General features: G+C 38.3%; 2 protein-coding genes across 4 annotated transcripts in view; one reads left to right on the top strand and one right to left on the bottom strand.

Moving 5' to 3' along the window:
• DHX9 (DExH-box helicase 9) overlaps positions 1–11,044 on the top strand; it is a 57,297-nt gene extending 46,253 nt beyond the window's left edge. For both annotated transcript variants that reach the window (XM_053605728.1, XM_053605729.1), the window contains 8 exons: positions 3,345–3,505; positions 4,304–4,415; positions 5,017–5,178; positions 5,286–5,413; positions 6,859–7,088; positions 7,846–7,961; positions 8,703–8,903; positions 10,435–11,044. In XM_053605728.1, coding sequence (XP_053461703.1) covers positions 3,345–3,505; positions 4,304–4,415; positions 5,017–5,178; positions 5,286–5,413; positions 6,859–7,088; positions 7,846–7,961; positions 8,703–8,903; positions 10,435–10,801 — 1,477 coding nt within the window. In that variant the 3' untranslated portion in view covers positions 10,802–11,044. The remainder of the gene's footprint in view (positions 1–3,344; positions 3,506–4,303; positions 4,416–5,016; positions 5,179–5,285; positions 5,414–6,858; positions 7,089–7,845; positions 7,962–8,702; positions 8,904–10,434) is intronic.
• A 4,981-nt stretch (positions 11,045–16,025) lies between these two features.
• SHCBP1L (SHC binding and spindle associated 1 like) overlaps positions 16,026–17,083 on the bottom strand; it is a 53,307-nt gene continuing 52,249 nt past the window's right edge. For both annotated transcript variants that reach the window (XM_053605734.1, XM_053605733.1), the window contains one exon: positions 16,026–16,385. In XM_053605734.1, the coding sequence (XP_053461709.1) occupies positions 16,134–16,385 (252 nt within the window). In that variant the 3' untranslated portion in view covers positions 16,026–16,133. The remainder of the gene's footprint in view (positions 16,386–17,083) is intronic.

Raw genomic sequence — 17,083 nt, 5'->3', positions numbered from 1 at the left:
TAGGATATATGGACGTTATTTTGGCTGTATATACCTTTGACACTTTGGGAATACTGATACTTATGAAATGGTTAACTTTCTGAAAAATGTAAGTTAACAGTACCTGGGTATTTATGGAGTATTTCTTCATTCAAATGTTATCTTTTGTCTTACGTAATTCTTACCATATCCCTGAGAAGTGGAAGAATTATTTGGATAGGGAAACTAAAGCTTTAGGGATTCAACTGACTTCACGAAGATTTTTATTAGTGCCAGGACTGAAATCCAGGTCTCTTGTTCTTTACCCATTTCCAGTTCTACCTCACAGCCCTTTTAGGAAAGTTAGTGGATGGGACTTGCTGGTTAAAGATAACTTTTATCTTTCTGAGTTGTATATTTTATGTTTTTAGGCTAGATACAGTGGCTCATTCACCTCTATATAATCCCAGCTCTTTGGGAGGTTGATGCAGGAGAATCACTTGAAGCAGTAGTTTGAGACTGGCCTGGGCAATATAGCAAGACTTTGGCTTGCCTCTACAAAAAAAAATTTGCATATATGTATATATATATGGGGGATTCATTGAGAGTACAATAAACTAGGTTACACTGATTGCATTTGTTAGGTAATAGTGTCTTGCCCCCAAAAGGTGTGGCACACACCAAGACCCCACCATACTTCCCTCCTTCCCTCTCTCTGCTCTTTCTTTCCCCATCCCTCCCTCCTCATTTCTCTCTCGGCTCTCCCCTTCCCCTGCCTCCATCGTGACCTTAATTGTCATTAATTGTCCTCATATCAAAATTGAGTACATAGGATTCATGCTTCTCCATTCTTGTGATGCTTTACTAAGAAAAAGGTCTTCCACTTCCATCCAAGTTAATACAAAGGATGTAAAGTCTCCATTTTTTTTAATGGCTGAATAGTATTCCATGGTGTACATATACCACAGCTTGTTAATCCATTCCTAGGTTGGTGGACATTCAGGCTGTTTCCACATTTTGGCAATTGTAAATTGAGCTGCAATAAACAGTCTAGAGCAAGTGTCATTGTGATAAAAGGATTTTTTTCCTTCTGGGAAAAGCACAGTAATGGGATTGCAGGATCAAATGGGAGGTCTAGCTTGATTTCTTTGAGGTTTCTCCATACTTCCTACCAAAAAGGTTGTACTAGTTTGCAGTCCCACCAGCAGTGTAAAAAGGTGTTCCCTTCTCTCCACATCCACACCAGCATCTGCAGTTTTGAGATTTTGTGATGTGGGCCATTCTCGCTGTGGTTAGATGGTATCTCAGGGTGGTTTTGATTTGCATTTCTCTAATAGATAGGGATGATGAACATTTTTTCATGTTTGTTAGCCATTCATATATCTTCTTTAGAGAAGGTTCTGTTCATGTCTTTTGCCCATTGATATATGGGATTGTTGGCTTTTTTCATGTGGATTAATTTGAGTTCTGTATAGATCCTAGTTATCAAGCTTTTGTCTGATTCATAATAGGCAGATATCCTTTCCCATTGTGTAGGTTGTCTCTTTGGTGGTTGTCTCCTTAGCTGTACAGAAGCTTTTCAGTTTAATGAAGTCCCATTTGTTTATTTTTGTTGTTGCAATTGCCATGGCAGTCTTCTTCATGAAGACTTTTCCCAGGCCAGTATCTTCCAGTGTTTTTCCTATGCTTTCTTTGGGGATTTTTATTGTTTTATGCCTTAAATTTAAGTCCTTTATCCATCTTGAATCAATTTTTGTGAGTGGAGAAAGGTGTGGTTCCAGTTTCAGTCTTTTACACGTGGATATCCAGTTCTCCCGACACCATTTATTGAATGGAGAGTCTTTCCCTCAAAGTATGTTCTTGTTTGGTTTATCAAAGATGAGGTGGTTGTAAGATGTTAGTTTCCTTTCCTGGTTTTCTATTCGATTCCAAGTGTCTATGTCTCCATTTTTGTGCCAGTACCATGCTGTCTTGATTACTATGGCTTTGTAGTACAAAATATATATTTTTTAATTATGTGGGTGGGGTGACAGGTGCCTTAGGAGACTGAGGTAGGAGAAACACCCAGGAAGCTATGATCAGGCTAATGTATTCCAGCCTGGGTGACAGAACAAGACCCTGTCTTTAAAATAAAGTTTTTAGCCCAGGCGTGGTGGCTCACACCTGTAATCCTAACACTGGGAGACTGAGGCTTAAGCTCATGAGTTTGAGACCCCTGAATTGGAAGTGTAGAGTTTGGATTTTAATACTGTTCTAGTATATTGCATAACCTTAAACATGTGACCTCTGCTGCCCCCATTCAATAAAATCATGTTAAGGTACTTAACCTTTCTTATTTTTTTAGTTGTAAGGAAAGGAAATAGTAATATCTAACCCATAGGGGTTGTGTGAGAATTAAATGAATTAATAATGTAAAATACTTAGAATGATGGCTGGTTAAGTTAGTATGCTTTTGGTAAATGTTTGCTGTTACCAAGTTGTGCATCCCTTATCCAGAATACTTAGGACCAAAAGTATTTCCAGATTTTGGATTTCGGAGCATTTGTGTTACACATAACAATTTGAGCGTCCCTAATCTAAAGATCTGAAATCCAGAATACGCCAGTAAACATTACCTTTAAGCCTCATATCTGTAAGGAGGCAAGAGTCTCACTCTGTCACCCTTGGTAGAGTGCTATGTAGAATGCTGTGACGTAACAGCTCTAATTCTCACAGCAACCTCCAACTCTTGGGCTTAAGCAATTCTCTTGCTTCAGTCTCCTGAGTAACTGGGACTACAGGCGTACCCTACCGCAACGTCCGGCTATTTTTTATTGCAGTTACCACTGCTGTTTTAGCTGGCCAGGGTTGGACTCGAACCCGCCACCCTCAGTATATGGGGCCGGCACCCTACCTACTGAGCCACAGGTGCTACCCTGTAATCAAAATTAACTCATTAGAATTTTAAAGGCTTAGATGATCTCCTAAGATTCTTTCCTATCACACTAAAATTATATGGACTGGGTAAGGAGCTTGCAGAAAATTTTAGTATTCTTGTCTCTTGCTTTAATTCTTGTTACCATTTTTAAAACACAATTATTAACAGGTGAGACATAGAGAAGCCATAGGAGGTAATAACTTTGGAGACTTGGGGTGATTTTTCATTCCCCTTTACTCAGCTGAAAATGCCATCAAGCTATAAGGGTAAAGTCAGAAACCTGTACTCAAACGTTAAATTTTTTCCAGAGAGAGACTTTGTAGTAATTAGTAAAAGGTTCTGTGACAATTATAAAGTAGAAGGATGAGGAAAGGGTAGCTCTATATGCCTGATTATCCTTCTGCAAAGATTTTATTTAAGTTACATCTGTGCATAAACAAAGAGGATGATTATTTTATGCTTCTCTTAGACTTGAAACCCACATGACACCAGAGATGTTTCGGACACCATTGCATGAAATTGCTTTGAGCATAAAACTTTTGCGTCTTGGAGGAATTGGCCAATTTCTGGCCAAGGCAATTGAACCTCCACCTTTGGATGCTGTGATTGAAGCAGAGCACACTCTTAGAGGTACTTAAAATACAGACTTACTTAACACAGATGTTAATTATACCATCTGTCTTATCCTGACAGATAATACTTAACAGATGGGTTAAAATGAAATCAATAAGGCTGTGATGGTAAGGCTTCCATCATAGTACTTAGGTACTTGGCATGGTCACTATTATAATGAAGAATGGAAGGGAAGAAGGGGATAATGTGAGTCTTATGTGGGGGGGAGGGGACAAAAAAAGAAAACTTAAGAAAAGGGCAAGATGTCTTTTCTTAACCAATACTTAAAGATTAGAACATGAATCCTAATACTTAAAATATTTTTATGTGCATCTCTTAGAACATTTGTATTTTCATCCCATACTTGTTCCAGAAAGAACGTAATATAGTGAGGAAAAAATAAAGGCATTGGATCTGAATTTAAATTTTAAATGTAACATTCACCTGCTATTCAGACTTTTCCAGCTTTCATTTTTTTTCTCTATGAAAATAATTAACAGATGGCTGTCAGACCAAGGCATATAGACAAACTGCTGTTATAAATTATAACTATTTATAGGCTTTTTGTGGATTGTATTTGTCTTTACAACCTAGAGGGTCTTATTCTATTACCTCCTAAGGTGCTGGAGATTTGGTTTTGTTCTCTTTTTGAGTGAAAAGAAGTATTGGCCATGGGCTTATTGCTAGCTAGTAGTGGCTTAACAAATCATAAGTGCATTGTGTTAACCTTAATCTACAAAGCAGTATTTCTTCTTTTCCCAGTTAATGAAGTAACTGTGCATTGCTGTTTTCTGCTCACATATTTCTCCCCCACAGAGCTTGATGCATTAGATGCCAATGATGAATTGACTCCTTTGGGACGAATCCTGGCTAAACTCCCCATTGAGCCTCGTCTTGGCAAAATGATGATCATGGGGTGTATTTTCTAGTAAGTACTTTGTTTTTTGCCTGGTAATTAATTAAGTGGTGTAAAATAGTTTCAGAATCTTCTCCCCATAAAAGCAGCATGGACTTAGAAGATATTCTTAAGTAAAGAGAAGTGACATCTAGATTCTGAAAGAAGTATGAGATGAGAAAAATGAACAGTTCTAGTAGATGGGACGTCTAGACCCAACTTGGGGAAGACAGCACTGACTTCTCTAAAGAAAACGGGTCCTCCCAGGAGAGTTGGTTTTTTCTTGAAAGAATAGTGCTAGGAAAAGAGATGTAGAACATTTTTATCAGAAAGTTTTGAAGACTTAGAGATGTGGTATGATGGTGAAGAGAGAATAAGAAAGGAAAAATATATCTGGTTATAATTTACAGTGAATATGAGGCTATTAATGTCAAAGTTCTTTTTTTTTTCCCCCCTTCTTCCAGAGAGTGACTGTGCCTTTCCTGTTAAGCCCATTTCAGTGGCTTAACAAATAAATAAAACTAATAAAAGCAGTGTCATAATAAATACAGCTCTGACCTACATTTGATAGCACTGTCCAGGCTGCCGGCAGCAAGATTGTGAACTAGTTTGAATTTAATTGTGTGTCTTTCAGTGTGGGAGATGCTGTCTGTACCATCTCTGCTGCAACCTGCTTTCCGGAACCTTTCATCAATGAAGGCAAGCGGCTGGGCTATGTGCATCGAAATTTTGCTGGGAACAGATTTTCTGATCATGTGGCCCTTTTATCAGTATTCCAAGCCTGGGATGATGCTAGGTATGGTTTTGAAAGAGTTACTCTAAGATTGTGAACTGTCTTTAGATTCTGATCTGTATCTAGTTCTCTGGTCTTTGAGAATGACTTCTTGTACCAATTTATTTTAGAATGGGTGGAGAAGAAGCAGAGATACGTTTTTGTGAGCACAAAAGACTCAGTATGGCTACACTAAGAATGACTTGGGAAGCCAAAGTTCAGCTAAAAGAGATTCTGATTAATTCTGGATTTCCAGAAGGTAAGACTTTTCCCATTATTAAGATACGTCTGAATTGACAATTATACAGTACGTGCAAATTGACAGGCACTGTATTTTAGCTGCAAACTTCAGACCCTAGGCCTCCTTTTGTCTGTTTGTTCTCAGGTGTTGTTAATTCTTTGAACTCAGTTTTTTCATATTAACTCAGTCTTTACACAAGGAAAAGGCTATGTTACTGAAAGGCAATCAAAGTAATTATAATGTAGTACATAGATTATAAATGCTTCCATTAAGAGAAGGCTTTTTAATTTTCTTAAATTTTTTATCTGTGGACATGGTATAGCTTTCAGAATGAGAAATTTTTTAATAACTTTTCCATTGTAGTTTAGGAAGTGATTTATCATTAGGCTCATATGTTCATGTTTAGACTTGAAGTAAATTTTACCACATTAAACTTCAAATGGCTTAAAGTTAAAGTTGGTGTACAGATGATTACAAAGGACCTTGTGATATTTGATGTAGAAACAAGAATTAGCCTTCTTTTTTTTTTTTTTTTTTTCTTTTTTTTGTGGTTTTTTGGCCGGGGCTGGGTTTGAACCCACCACCTCTGGCATATGGGACCGGCGCCCTACTCCCTGAGCCACAGGCGCCGCCCAAGAATTAGCCTTCTTTTCCTTGACAGAAAGTTGAGCTTTAGTACTTTTCCAACTAGGTTAAGAGTCAGAATTATTTCCTAAAACATTGACAACTGAAATACATAACCAAAACAGGTTATGTTTAGCTGACAAGTTAGTTGGGTAAGATGGTAAATATTTAAAGGATGTAACTAAAGAAAGTAGTTCTCTTCTTTTGTAAGGTGACTGAATTTTTAATTTTTTCCTCAAAAATCAAAGGAAGGGGAGAGAATCTTTTTTATGTGGTATAATATTTACAGCAATCCTGAGATGCAGGCATTGTTGCTCCATTTTATAGATAATGAAACTGACATTGAATTGTAAATTGTCTGAATTCATTCAATTAGGAAATTGTAAGACTGAGTAAAACAAAATGTCTGTATTCTTAGCCCTCCCCTGGCTTCCTTTCCACTTAGTGGTAAGGTACTCATGAAGTGTAGTTTAGGTGAAAACATCAGACTTCATTCCAGTGGGTGTCCTCTTAAATTATCACTGTATCTTCATGGTTATAGTCTGGCTGCTATTCTGAGCATAAATGGCTGATAGGGGGCTTTTAAAAGTCATTACCCCCAAGCTTATACTATGGTTGATTTATATTTATAAGAGAATATATGGACATTTTAGTTTGTTATTGTGGAGACTCAGCAAAATTTCTCCTTGAACTTTAGGTGCAAGTGTTGTAAGAAGAGAGGTTTTATATACAGGTTATTTGAAAAGTGGGTAGGGGTGGGAAAAGAGTCAGTTCTTCAAATTTTGCATGTAATAAATACTAGTCAGTTACCTTTTTTCTTACCCTATTTCTCTTAACAGACTGTTTGTTGACGCAAGTGTTTACTAACACTGGACCAGATAATAATTTGGATGTTGTTATCTCTCTCCTGGCCTTTGGGGTGTACCCAAATGTATGCTATCATAAGGAAAAAAGAAAGATCCTCACCACTGAAGGGCGTAATGCGCTTATCCACAAGTCATCTGTTAATTGTCCTTTTAGTAGCCAAGACATGAAGTACCCATCTCCCTTCTTTGTATTTGGTGAAAAGGTAAGAAAAGATTAGTTTAGAAAAGTTTACATTGACAGTCCATATTGTCTTTAAAATCATTGAATATGAGTTTTAATTTAATTTGTCTTTTTATTTTATTATTTTTATTATTATTATTTTTTTTTTTTTTTTTGAGACAGAGCCTCAAGCCGTCGCTCTGGGTAGAGTGCCGTGGCATCACAACTCACAGCAACCTCCAACTCCTGGGCTCAAATGATTCTCCTGCCTCTGCCTCCCAAGTAGCTGGGACTATAGGCATCCGCCACAACGCCTGACTGTTTTTTGGTTGCAGCTGTCAATTGTTGTTTGGCGGGCCTGGACTGGATTCGAACCCGCTGGCTCAGGTGTATGTGGCTAGCATCTTAGCTGCTTGAGCCACAGGCACCAAGCCTAATTTGTCTTTTTAAAGCAGTATTTAGGGCTAGGCATGGTGACTTATGCCTGTAATCCTAGCACTCTGGGAGGCCAAGGCAGGAGGATCTTTTAGCCTAGGAGTTTGATATCAGCTTGAGCAATAGTGAGATTCCGTCTCTACTAAAATTTGGAAAAATTACCTGGTCATTGTGGTGTGCACCTGTAGTCCCAGCTACTTGGGAGGTTGAAGCAGGAATATTGCTTTAACCCAGGAGTTTAAGGTTGCTGTGACCTAGACCAGTGCCACTGCACTCGCACCTGGGCAACACAGTGAGACTCTGTCTCAAAAAATGCAGTATTTGGTGGTTGGAATGGCAAATATTTCCTCTTATTCCATCTGCAGATTCGAACCCGAGCCATCTCTGCAAAGGGCATGACTTTAGTCACCCCACTGCAATTACTTCTCTTTGCCTCCAAGAAAGTCCTGTCTGATGGGCAGATTGTGCTTGTGGATGACTGGTATGGATTTTCAGACGTGAACTCTCAAACTTTTCTTAGAATTGAGATGTGATAGAATTCAGCTGCTAATCTAACTTAATTTGTGAAGCAAACATGGCAAAATTTTGTGGCTCAGATAACCATTTTATAGCATTTTATCTTGGGGAATGATAAACTTTGGTAGTATGGTTCATTTTAAAGTAAGTTTTTTAATTAACAATACCAGTAGAAGTAAATACATTAGGAACTTGGTCTGTGTCTGCCACTATGAATTAGAATCTGATTAGAGTTAGAGCTTGGGTACCTCTTTTGACATGCTGTATGTATTAATTAGAAACTAGTGGTAAGCAGCAGGCAAAAATGGACAGTCATAGGCTCAGCCATGTTCTTACAAACCTAGAAAATGCCAATATTCTGACTCTCTTACTTCATTTCTTGAAGTCTGAGTGATCTGTGTTGATAGGCTTTATTTTTTTGTTGTTTTAGTATGTCTATTATATATATTACATATTTTTATTATATTTATTTGGCTGGATAGACTTTATCATTTAAGACTCCTAATAGCTAGGCATGGATTTTAAAAGGATAGTGCAGATTATTGTTACTCTTAATATCTGTGTGTGCCTAAATCTGGGGCTATTATAGTAGTTTAAAGCATTGGTATTTATTAACTTACTCTATGATTTGCCATGTGTGAAGTTGAGAAATAATCTTTTTCTGCATGTGCTTCCTCTAATTTTTTATTGTTTTTCTCCATCTTAGGATCAAACTGCAAATGTCACATGAAGCTGCTGCCTGCATTACTGCTCTCCGGGCAGCCATGGAAGCTCTGGTTGTTGAAGTAACCAAACAACCTTCTATCATCAGCCAGTTGGACCCTGTAAATGAACGGATGCTGAACACAATCCGCCAAATCTCTAGGCCTTCAGCTGCTGGTATCAACCTTATGATTAGTAATGCACGGTGAGTACCATATTAACTGTCCTTGAACCATGCAGAGGATAGAAGTCATATACAGGACTAAAATTTTTAGAGGTAGTTGATAGAGGCTATATTGTTTAAAGTTCTAGACTAAACATGGAATTTAGTTCTCATTAATACACTGAGAACAAATGAATGTTACTTATTTTTGTCTACAATAAATCTATGTCAGTGCATGTTAATAATAGAAAGAAATCTTAAGAGAACATACATAGTCCAGAGTGGGTCATATGACAGGAACATGACAGCCCAAATAGTTATCTTTTTCTTTGGCAATGTTTGGTATCTACAGAAAAGGCAGAACTACAATACAGTAGTTCTGGCTAAGGTAGAGACAGAGTCTGGCTATGTTGCCCAAGCTCGTCTCCTAATTCCTGTCCTCAAGCAGTACTCTCCTGGCTTAACCTCCTGAGTAACTGGGATTATAGGTTAACACCATAGTGTCCAGCTTATCATAACCTTTTAATATGAAAAGGGAAACTGGGCACAAATAAGCCCCCATGTCAGTCAACTAGTAACTGGAGCTGGATTCAAACCCAGGCAGCATGACTTTTGAAACAGTGTTCTTGTTGTGCCATACTTTGGTCCTTACAGCCAGTCAGATGTACAGAACAATTTTTGAGAAGAGGAACCTTCAAAGAGAAAATAAGTTTCATGGGCAGGTACAACTGAAGGTGCTCATGGATGTTTAGAAGAGAGGCAGGAGGGGTGGTGAGCAAGGAGGCTTTACGTTTAATCTTCTCTGAGGGGCAGAAGTCTAGAAAACTAGAAAGGGTGAAATAAGAGTTCAGGATGTGTAAATTTGATGGTGGCCCAAAACAGTGGTGAGAATTGAAATGGGGAGAAGTTACTAATCAACAGGCTTGCAGTAGATACATTATGAATTAGTGGTGGACACGAAAATGGAGCAGTGAAGGGAGGCAGACAGATTGAGCATATTTCTGATCTGGCAGCCCTGAATTAGTAGTGCTACCCTCTACAAACAGTTGCGCAGAAGGAATAAGCGGGGGTGGGAGATGTGTATGTTGTTATTGGTGAGATATCTCAATAACTGCAGTTTTTCATTAGCCCTCATTTTCTGTTTGCCACATGACAAATTGAAGCGTGAACAGATAAACAGACATCTTATGGAAACATAGCTCAGAGTTAATGCAGGAAAGTACTTTCTAATAAAGACCTGATAGTTTATTGCCATTTCTAGAAACCTCTTCCTGGCATACTATTAATTCTTGCTGTCTTAGAACACTATGTTGTAGAACTGAATAAAAAAGGATTATCTTTAAATTATGAGAACATACTGCCAAAACAAAAGCCCTTTGAGATTGAATCAGAACTTTAGAAAACCTAATGGTTACAGTTGACTTTTAGAACAGATTAATTTCAGTTTGTGCTTGTGTGTTTGGCTTTATTTTGTGAATTAAATTTTCAGGTATGACTAAATGTGTACATTTGGTGAGTAGCTGAGAAGTATTAAGAATGCTTTGCTAAAGTGGTGGTTTTGTGTTTTTCCTAGGTATGGAGATGGTCCACGTCCTCCCAAGATGTCCCGATATGACAATGGAAGTGGATATAGAAGAGGTTCTGGATACGGTGGTGGAGGCTATGGCGGTGGAGGCTATGGCGGTGGGGGCTATGGCAGTGGGGGCTACGGCAGTGGGGGCTACGGTGGCAACTCCAACTCCTTTCGGGGAGGATTCGGAGGGGGTGCTGGTGGAGGATATAGAGGAGGTTCACGAGGTGGGTTTAGAGGCAACTCTGGAGGAGACTATAGAGGGTCTAGTGGAGGCTACAGAGGATCTGGGGGATTCCAGCGGGGAGCTGGCAGGGGAAGCTATGGAAGTGGCTACTTTGGACAGGGAAGAGGAGGTGGTGGTTATTAAAGCTTGGTTATGTCGATGCTTGTGCGTAGGCGTTAAAAAAATAAAAGCATGCGATTTGTTTTCCCAAGTTGTTTATTTGCCACCTGGAAAGAAAATCCATTTTCCACTCGTTTTGTGGTTCATTGTAGTTTAAGGAAACTTAAGTGTGTAGCTACAGTAGTGTTTTGTTCATATTATGTAAAATATAACAATCTATTATAAAAATACCACAGTTTGTATTTTTTCTTTAGTAAATGTTTCCCTAAGGCTGAACGTTTTTGCTTTCTTCCAAGCATTGTCTTTGAAAAGTCTTAAGACCAAGGTTAACGTTTTTGTTTTTTTAGTTTTCAATATAAAAATTAGTTTCCAGCATAAAAATATATATCAATCTACAAAGTTCAAAAAAGTATTTAGATGAAGAGTAAGGGTTAAGTGAAGCATTGCATAAAGTTTAGAATTTGAGGGCAGAGAGGGCAGGTGTTTGACACATTTCTCTACATTAACATGTCTGTCATCTTTAATAACTTGAGGCATCAGCCAGTGTGTTTACTTTCTTAATCATCCCCCTACTGTCTGCCTAGAACAAAGACAATATTCAAGTTACAGGATGTTGTGACAGTTCTGAGGTGACTGGAAAGTTCTTCCAAAACAAGAGTTGATTACACTCCTGCCATTCAGAAAAGGAAAGGTGCTGGAAATGGGGAGAAAATTTAGGGGGAAAATACGTGGAAAAGTGTAGTGTTTCTGCTTCTACTACACACATCCCGGGGCTTGGGGTCATAGTGAGTTGGCACTGACAGTTGGATCTGTTCTTGCAGTTCACACAGCAGTGAAAGCAGCCCTGATTTACACTGTGGTTGGCATCTTTACTACACTTCTAGGCTTGAAAGGTTTTGGCAGTGACAGCCCAGCTGAGAATGGTGTGAAAGGGAATTAAAATCTAATTTGGTCCTAGGCGGCGCCTGTGGCTCAGTGAGCAGGGCGCCGGCCCCACATGCCGAGGGTGGCGGGTTCAAACCCAGCCCCGGCCAAACTGCAACAAAAAAACAGCCGGGCATTGTGGGCGCCTGTAGTCCCAGCTGCTTGGCAGGCTGAGGCAAGAGAATCGCGTAAGCCCAAGAGTTAGAGGTTGCTGTGAGCCGTGTGACGCCACGGCACTCTACCCAAGGGTGGTACAGTGAGACACTGTCTCTACAAAAAAAAAAATCTAATTTGGTCCCAAAGAGATGTTCAAAAGTTAACCGGAAGAAAAGGCTCTCGTCAGTTTCAGGGAGCCATGTTGCAGAATATTCTGTGTGAAGAGAATGTGTGGGTTACTTTATCCTTGAGCAAGTAGCTGCAGTATGATGGATTCTCCCATTCTGTGAAGCTGCACTCAAAACTCTGGACATCACCTATGTCATAATATCAGGAGAACATCAGTAGTTGTGCCATCTTAGGGTCAGTTCAGATAACTAGAAAGATGACATCACTGTTGCCAAGCACTTACTAAATGGCAGTTTCCCTCCCTCTGAATCTGGAAGCAGAATTGGGACAGGAGAATAGTTTTTAAAAAAAAGGGAATTTCTAATAGGATTAGAACTGACATGAATTTTGGTTTTGACTGAGAAAATGGTTCCTGAATTCCATATTTACCTAAAATGTTCAGATGTGAATAACTGTCCAGAAGACAGGAATGAAAGTTTTTAAAAGTTATATTTGTTTAGCCTTGATATTTGCAGATTGTCCTATTTCATGTAACAAAAAGATTTCTAGATAAAGCATGGTTCACGCCTGTAATTCTAGCACTTGAGAGAGGGGGAGGGGTGTGATTCACTGGAACCCAGAAGTTTGAGATTGTAGTGAGCTGAATGATGGCACCGCTTAATCTAGCCTAGCCTAGTCTATGCCACAGAGCACAGTTCCTGTCTCGGAGGGAGAGAAAAAAAGATTTCTGGACCATGTGGGGAGAATGTGCTATTGAATCTTTAAAAGATCACCTGAATTTTATGATAGTGTCTTAGCTATAATTTAGCTTTTAAGAAAATGTGTAAATCAATCTGTACTTCTTGGAAACTGATTTAGAGTGACCAACTTGTCCCAGTTTGCCGAAGACTGATTTGCTAACAACTGGGAAAGTCAGGTAAACTGGAATGGGTTAGTCATCCTAGTATTTATTTTAAATGGAAGTACTTTTAAGGAATTTTCGGTCTTTGAAATTCCCTATTTCTTGCAAACCTAGAAATTAAGATAAAGGTCACAAAGGATTTGACTACATAATTCAGTGTTCAATATGTCTCAACTGTTATACCTGCAAAATATTTTTCATGTTAAGAGTATAATATGCTTGTGGCTGTTCGTATTCAGTAATTATCGTCATATTGAATGATTGAAATTTTTATAGCTCTAAAGTAGGAAGCATATCCTCACTTGTATAGTGGTGACTGTCAATAAAATAAAATAAGCACAGTAGGATTACCATTATCCTGTTGATCTAAATTTTTTTTGGGGGGGGGGTTGCTAGAAATTGTTCTAAGGTTTCCCAAATTACCCTAGGATCCTGATATCTGCCAATGGCTTAAAAATTTTATTGGTAAAATAAATGTTCATCTTAACATAACCACAAAATCTGCAAAATACCAAATTATAAAAAAAGCTTAACTTTTAGTATTAAAATACGAGTTACAAAGTTTTTGTATGTATCAGTTAAATCTCAGCGTTGGGTAGAAAAAAACAAATTTTGTGCCTGTGGCTCAAGGAGTAGGGCGCTGGTCCCATATGCTGGAGGTGGCGGGTTCAAACCCAGCCCCTGGCCAAAAAACCACAAAAAAAAAGAAAAAAGAAAAATCAAATAGCTGTTTAGGCCACGATTGAATAATAAAGAATATGAAAAAGGAAATAACTGATCTAGTTCAGTGGTCATAGGCTTTTAAAGGATTAGAAGATTGTTTGAGAATACGATGAAAGCTATGGACTCTCCACCAAAAGACGTGCACAAAAAAATTTTTTTTTTTTTGCAGTTTTTGGCCGGGGCTGAGTTTGAACCCGCCACCTCCAGTACATGGGGCCGGCGCCCTACTCCGTTGAGCCACGGGCGCCACTCCCACATAATTTTTTACTTAAAATTTCAGGTAGACTCTTGAAACCAGTTTTTATGTACTACAATTTAAGAACACTTGGACTGGTCCAATCACTGAGTATAATTTATACAGTTATTTTATTCACTTTAGTACTTTGAGAAAATTAGACACTTATCTTCAAATTTACTGCTTTCTGGCTGACATAACTGTAAAATCTTAAATAATATGCATGTATCTCCCAACTTTAGGGTCACAAATAATACCAACTTAGGAACAGCTTCTAATAATCAGATACTTCCATATGTCTTAAGCTGCATAGCCATGCCTTTCAGCCACCTGCTGCTTTCACTACTACTTCCTAAACTGGTAAAGGCTCCAGCACCATAGTTTCCATTCTGCTCTTCAGTTGAGACATTAGCTTTGCTGCTCCTCATTGTGGCAATGGAATGAAGGAAATCACTCCCACTGCCATCCCATTACAAAAGGCAAAACGGTTCTGACTCATCCATTGTTCTACTTCCAAGGACATCTAACCTCAGTTTGTGCAATCTTAACCTCTAGAATCCTCACATTTCCATACCCAACACCAGTGATGTGTCTTTTTTTAAAAGATTGTAATGGTAAGATCTCACTTCAGTCTTTTCTGCAGGCATAGACCCACTATTAGCATCTTTTTAAATTATTTGCATTGCCCAATACAGTGCAGGGTGTAATTTGGATACAGCACTTACGCTAACAAATTTACCTGCTAGTGGGAAAGCCAGGTTATGTGTGTAAAAGGGAAAGAGAACAAATACAGAGCCATCTCTCCATTAAGTTCTAATTAGAATCTCTTATAAATGTATATAAGCTATGTATTGGATAGTTGGCAGAAGAAACTTGGAGATGAGGGTGTGGGTGATCTCCCTGTGTTGTCAAGCTGGTCTCAAATTCAAGTTACTTATTTCTGCCTCCGGAGCAAGTAGTTGGAATTATAGGCACATGCCTCCATGCCTAGGTGGAAACTCTTCTTAAACTCATTTGAGAAGTAGAGTTAGGGCTTAACCTAGAAAACTGATTAAGATAGAGGAGGTAGGCAGAATGGTCCTCCAAAGATGTCATCCTAATCCCTGAAACCTATGAATGCTTAACTTTATATAACAAAAGGCACTTTGCAAATATTTAAGTTAAGGGCCTCAGGCTTATAGTTCCAGCTACTTAAGAGAGGAGGGAGGATTGCTTGAGCCCGGAGGTTAGCCTGATCTGTGAAAACAAAAGTTAAAAATTAAGGAAAGGACTTTTAGATGGGAAGATTATCCTGGATAATCCAGGGGGGCTCAGTCTAATTACATGAATCCTTAAAAGTGGAAAAGGAATCCTGAAAGTGGGTCAAAGGGATGAGACAAGAGGCAGGAGAGATTCAAAGGAGACTGGATAGTGGGTCATACTTGCTGGGTTTGAAGATGGCGGAAGGAGGCCATGAACCAGGAATACAATCAGCCAGTAGAAACTGGGACTCAGCAGACAACCAACACGAAAATGGATCTCAACCTACAACTACAAAGAGCTGAATTCTATCAACTCTAATTAGTGAGGAAACAAAACTAGAGCAAGCGTCCTCAAACTTTTTAAACAGGGGGCCAATTCATTGTCCCTCAGACTGTAAAAGGGCCAGACTATAGTTTAAAAAAAAGAAAAAACTGAACAAATTCCTATGCACACTGCACATATTTTAAAGTAAAACACAGAAGGGGAACAAATACAATTCACAACGCTTCATGTGGCCTGAGGGCCGCAGTTTGACGACACCTGTCCTAGAGCATAAAGAAAAGAATCCAATGTACTCAATTCTACTATGAAGGCAATAGAAAAGCTAACACAAGGGGTAGGGTAGGGGAGTGAGGGGTTGGAGGATGGGCTGCAAGTATAAGAGGGACTTTAACCAATGTAATTGGTGAAACCTAATTCTTTGTACCCTCAATAAATCCCAAACAATAAAAATAAATAAATGCAGACCTGTCAACATCTTGGTTTAGTGAGATACATGTCAGACTTTAACCTACAGAGCTTGAAGATAATAAATTCATAAGCCATTAGTGGTCATTTATTATGACAGCAGAAGAAAACAAATTATAATATTTAGTCTTGTATAGGGGAAAGTATAGATAGAAGGTGGAAAGGGAAAATCATTCAATGAAAGCATTAAAATGTTTAAATATTTTTTAATTAAGCTTTCAATTTAAACTACCATTTTAGTGGCCCATGAGAACTATTAAATTTCTGAAACACAAAACTTTAACATTAATCCAAATGCTTTAACTCGTGACTATTCTAATATCCCCCTTTAAATTTGCTTCTATCTTATTATTATTCATTTCCAGATTCAGATTTTGCATTACTTTGGAGAGCATTGTATCATCTTTTTTATCTCCTGAAGCAGCTCCTTTGTTCAAAGCGTCTTCTGCTACAATAAAATACTGTTCAGTTGGTTGGAGAATGCTTACTCCATAGCCATTGTTGCTGTAAATATGATTATTAGTCATCTTCAATTTGGGTGCTGGAAGAACCTGTTAAATTGTTGAAGGAAATTAGTTTTCTGATTTTTAAGTTACATAAAGTATGAAGTAATGAACATACAGAAATTACTCTGGGACTTATTTTTGGGTTAAACTTTTTTAAAAGCAACTGAGATTCTTTGTTTTGAACAAGTACTATTTTCCAGACAGTGATTAATGTAATACAAACTATGATAATATTTAAATAAAATACATATGAAAATAATTTCAAATAATATGTGATGTGGAGAAAACAGGGCAATGTGATAGCATAACTGGGTGAAGAGGGATTACCACTTAACTAGAGTGTTCTTTACATTTACAGCTTCTTTGAAGAGGGACAATTAACATTAAGATGTAATTAGGTAGCCACCTTAAGGTCAACGAAGTGTTTCAAGTAAAGGAAACAGTCAAACAAAGTTAATTTCTAGAACACAAAGCCAGTGTGGCTTGAATATAATGCATGAGAGGGAAGCGGTAGGAGATGAGATTGGAAAAGGCAAGGGCCAATCTTGTCTGATTTTATAAACTATGCTTATTAAGCTTTACATTTAAATCACCTCAGGATCTTGCTGAACTTCAGATTCTGTTCAGTGGGTCTGAATTGAGGCTGGAAAGTCTACATTTCTAACAAATTGCTGGGTGATGCCAATGCTGCTGGTCCATGTCTCACACTAAGAAACAGGAATATGGTTTTTAGAGCATGAGTT

This window comes from Nycticebus coucang, chromosome 10 (assembly GCF_027406575.1).
Source record: "Nycticebus coucang isolate mNycCou1 chromosome 10, mNycCou1.pri, whole genome shotgun sequence".
Lineage (NCBI taxonomy): Eukaryota > Metazoa > Chordata > Mammalia > Primates > Lorisidae > Nycticebus > Nycticebus coucang.
The sequence above is the reverse complement of the archived record's forward strand: the minus strand, read 5'-3'. Positions and strand labels throughout refer to the sequence as shown.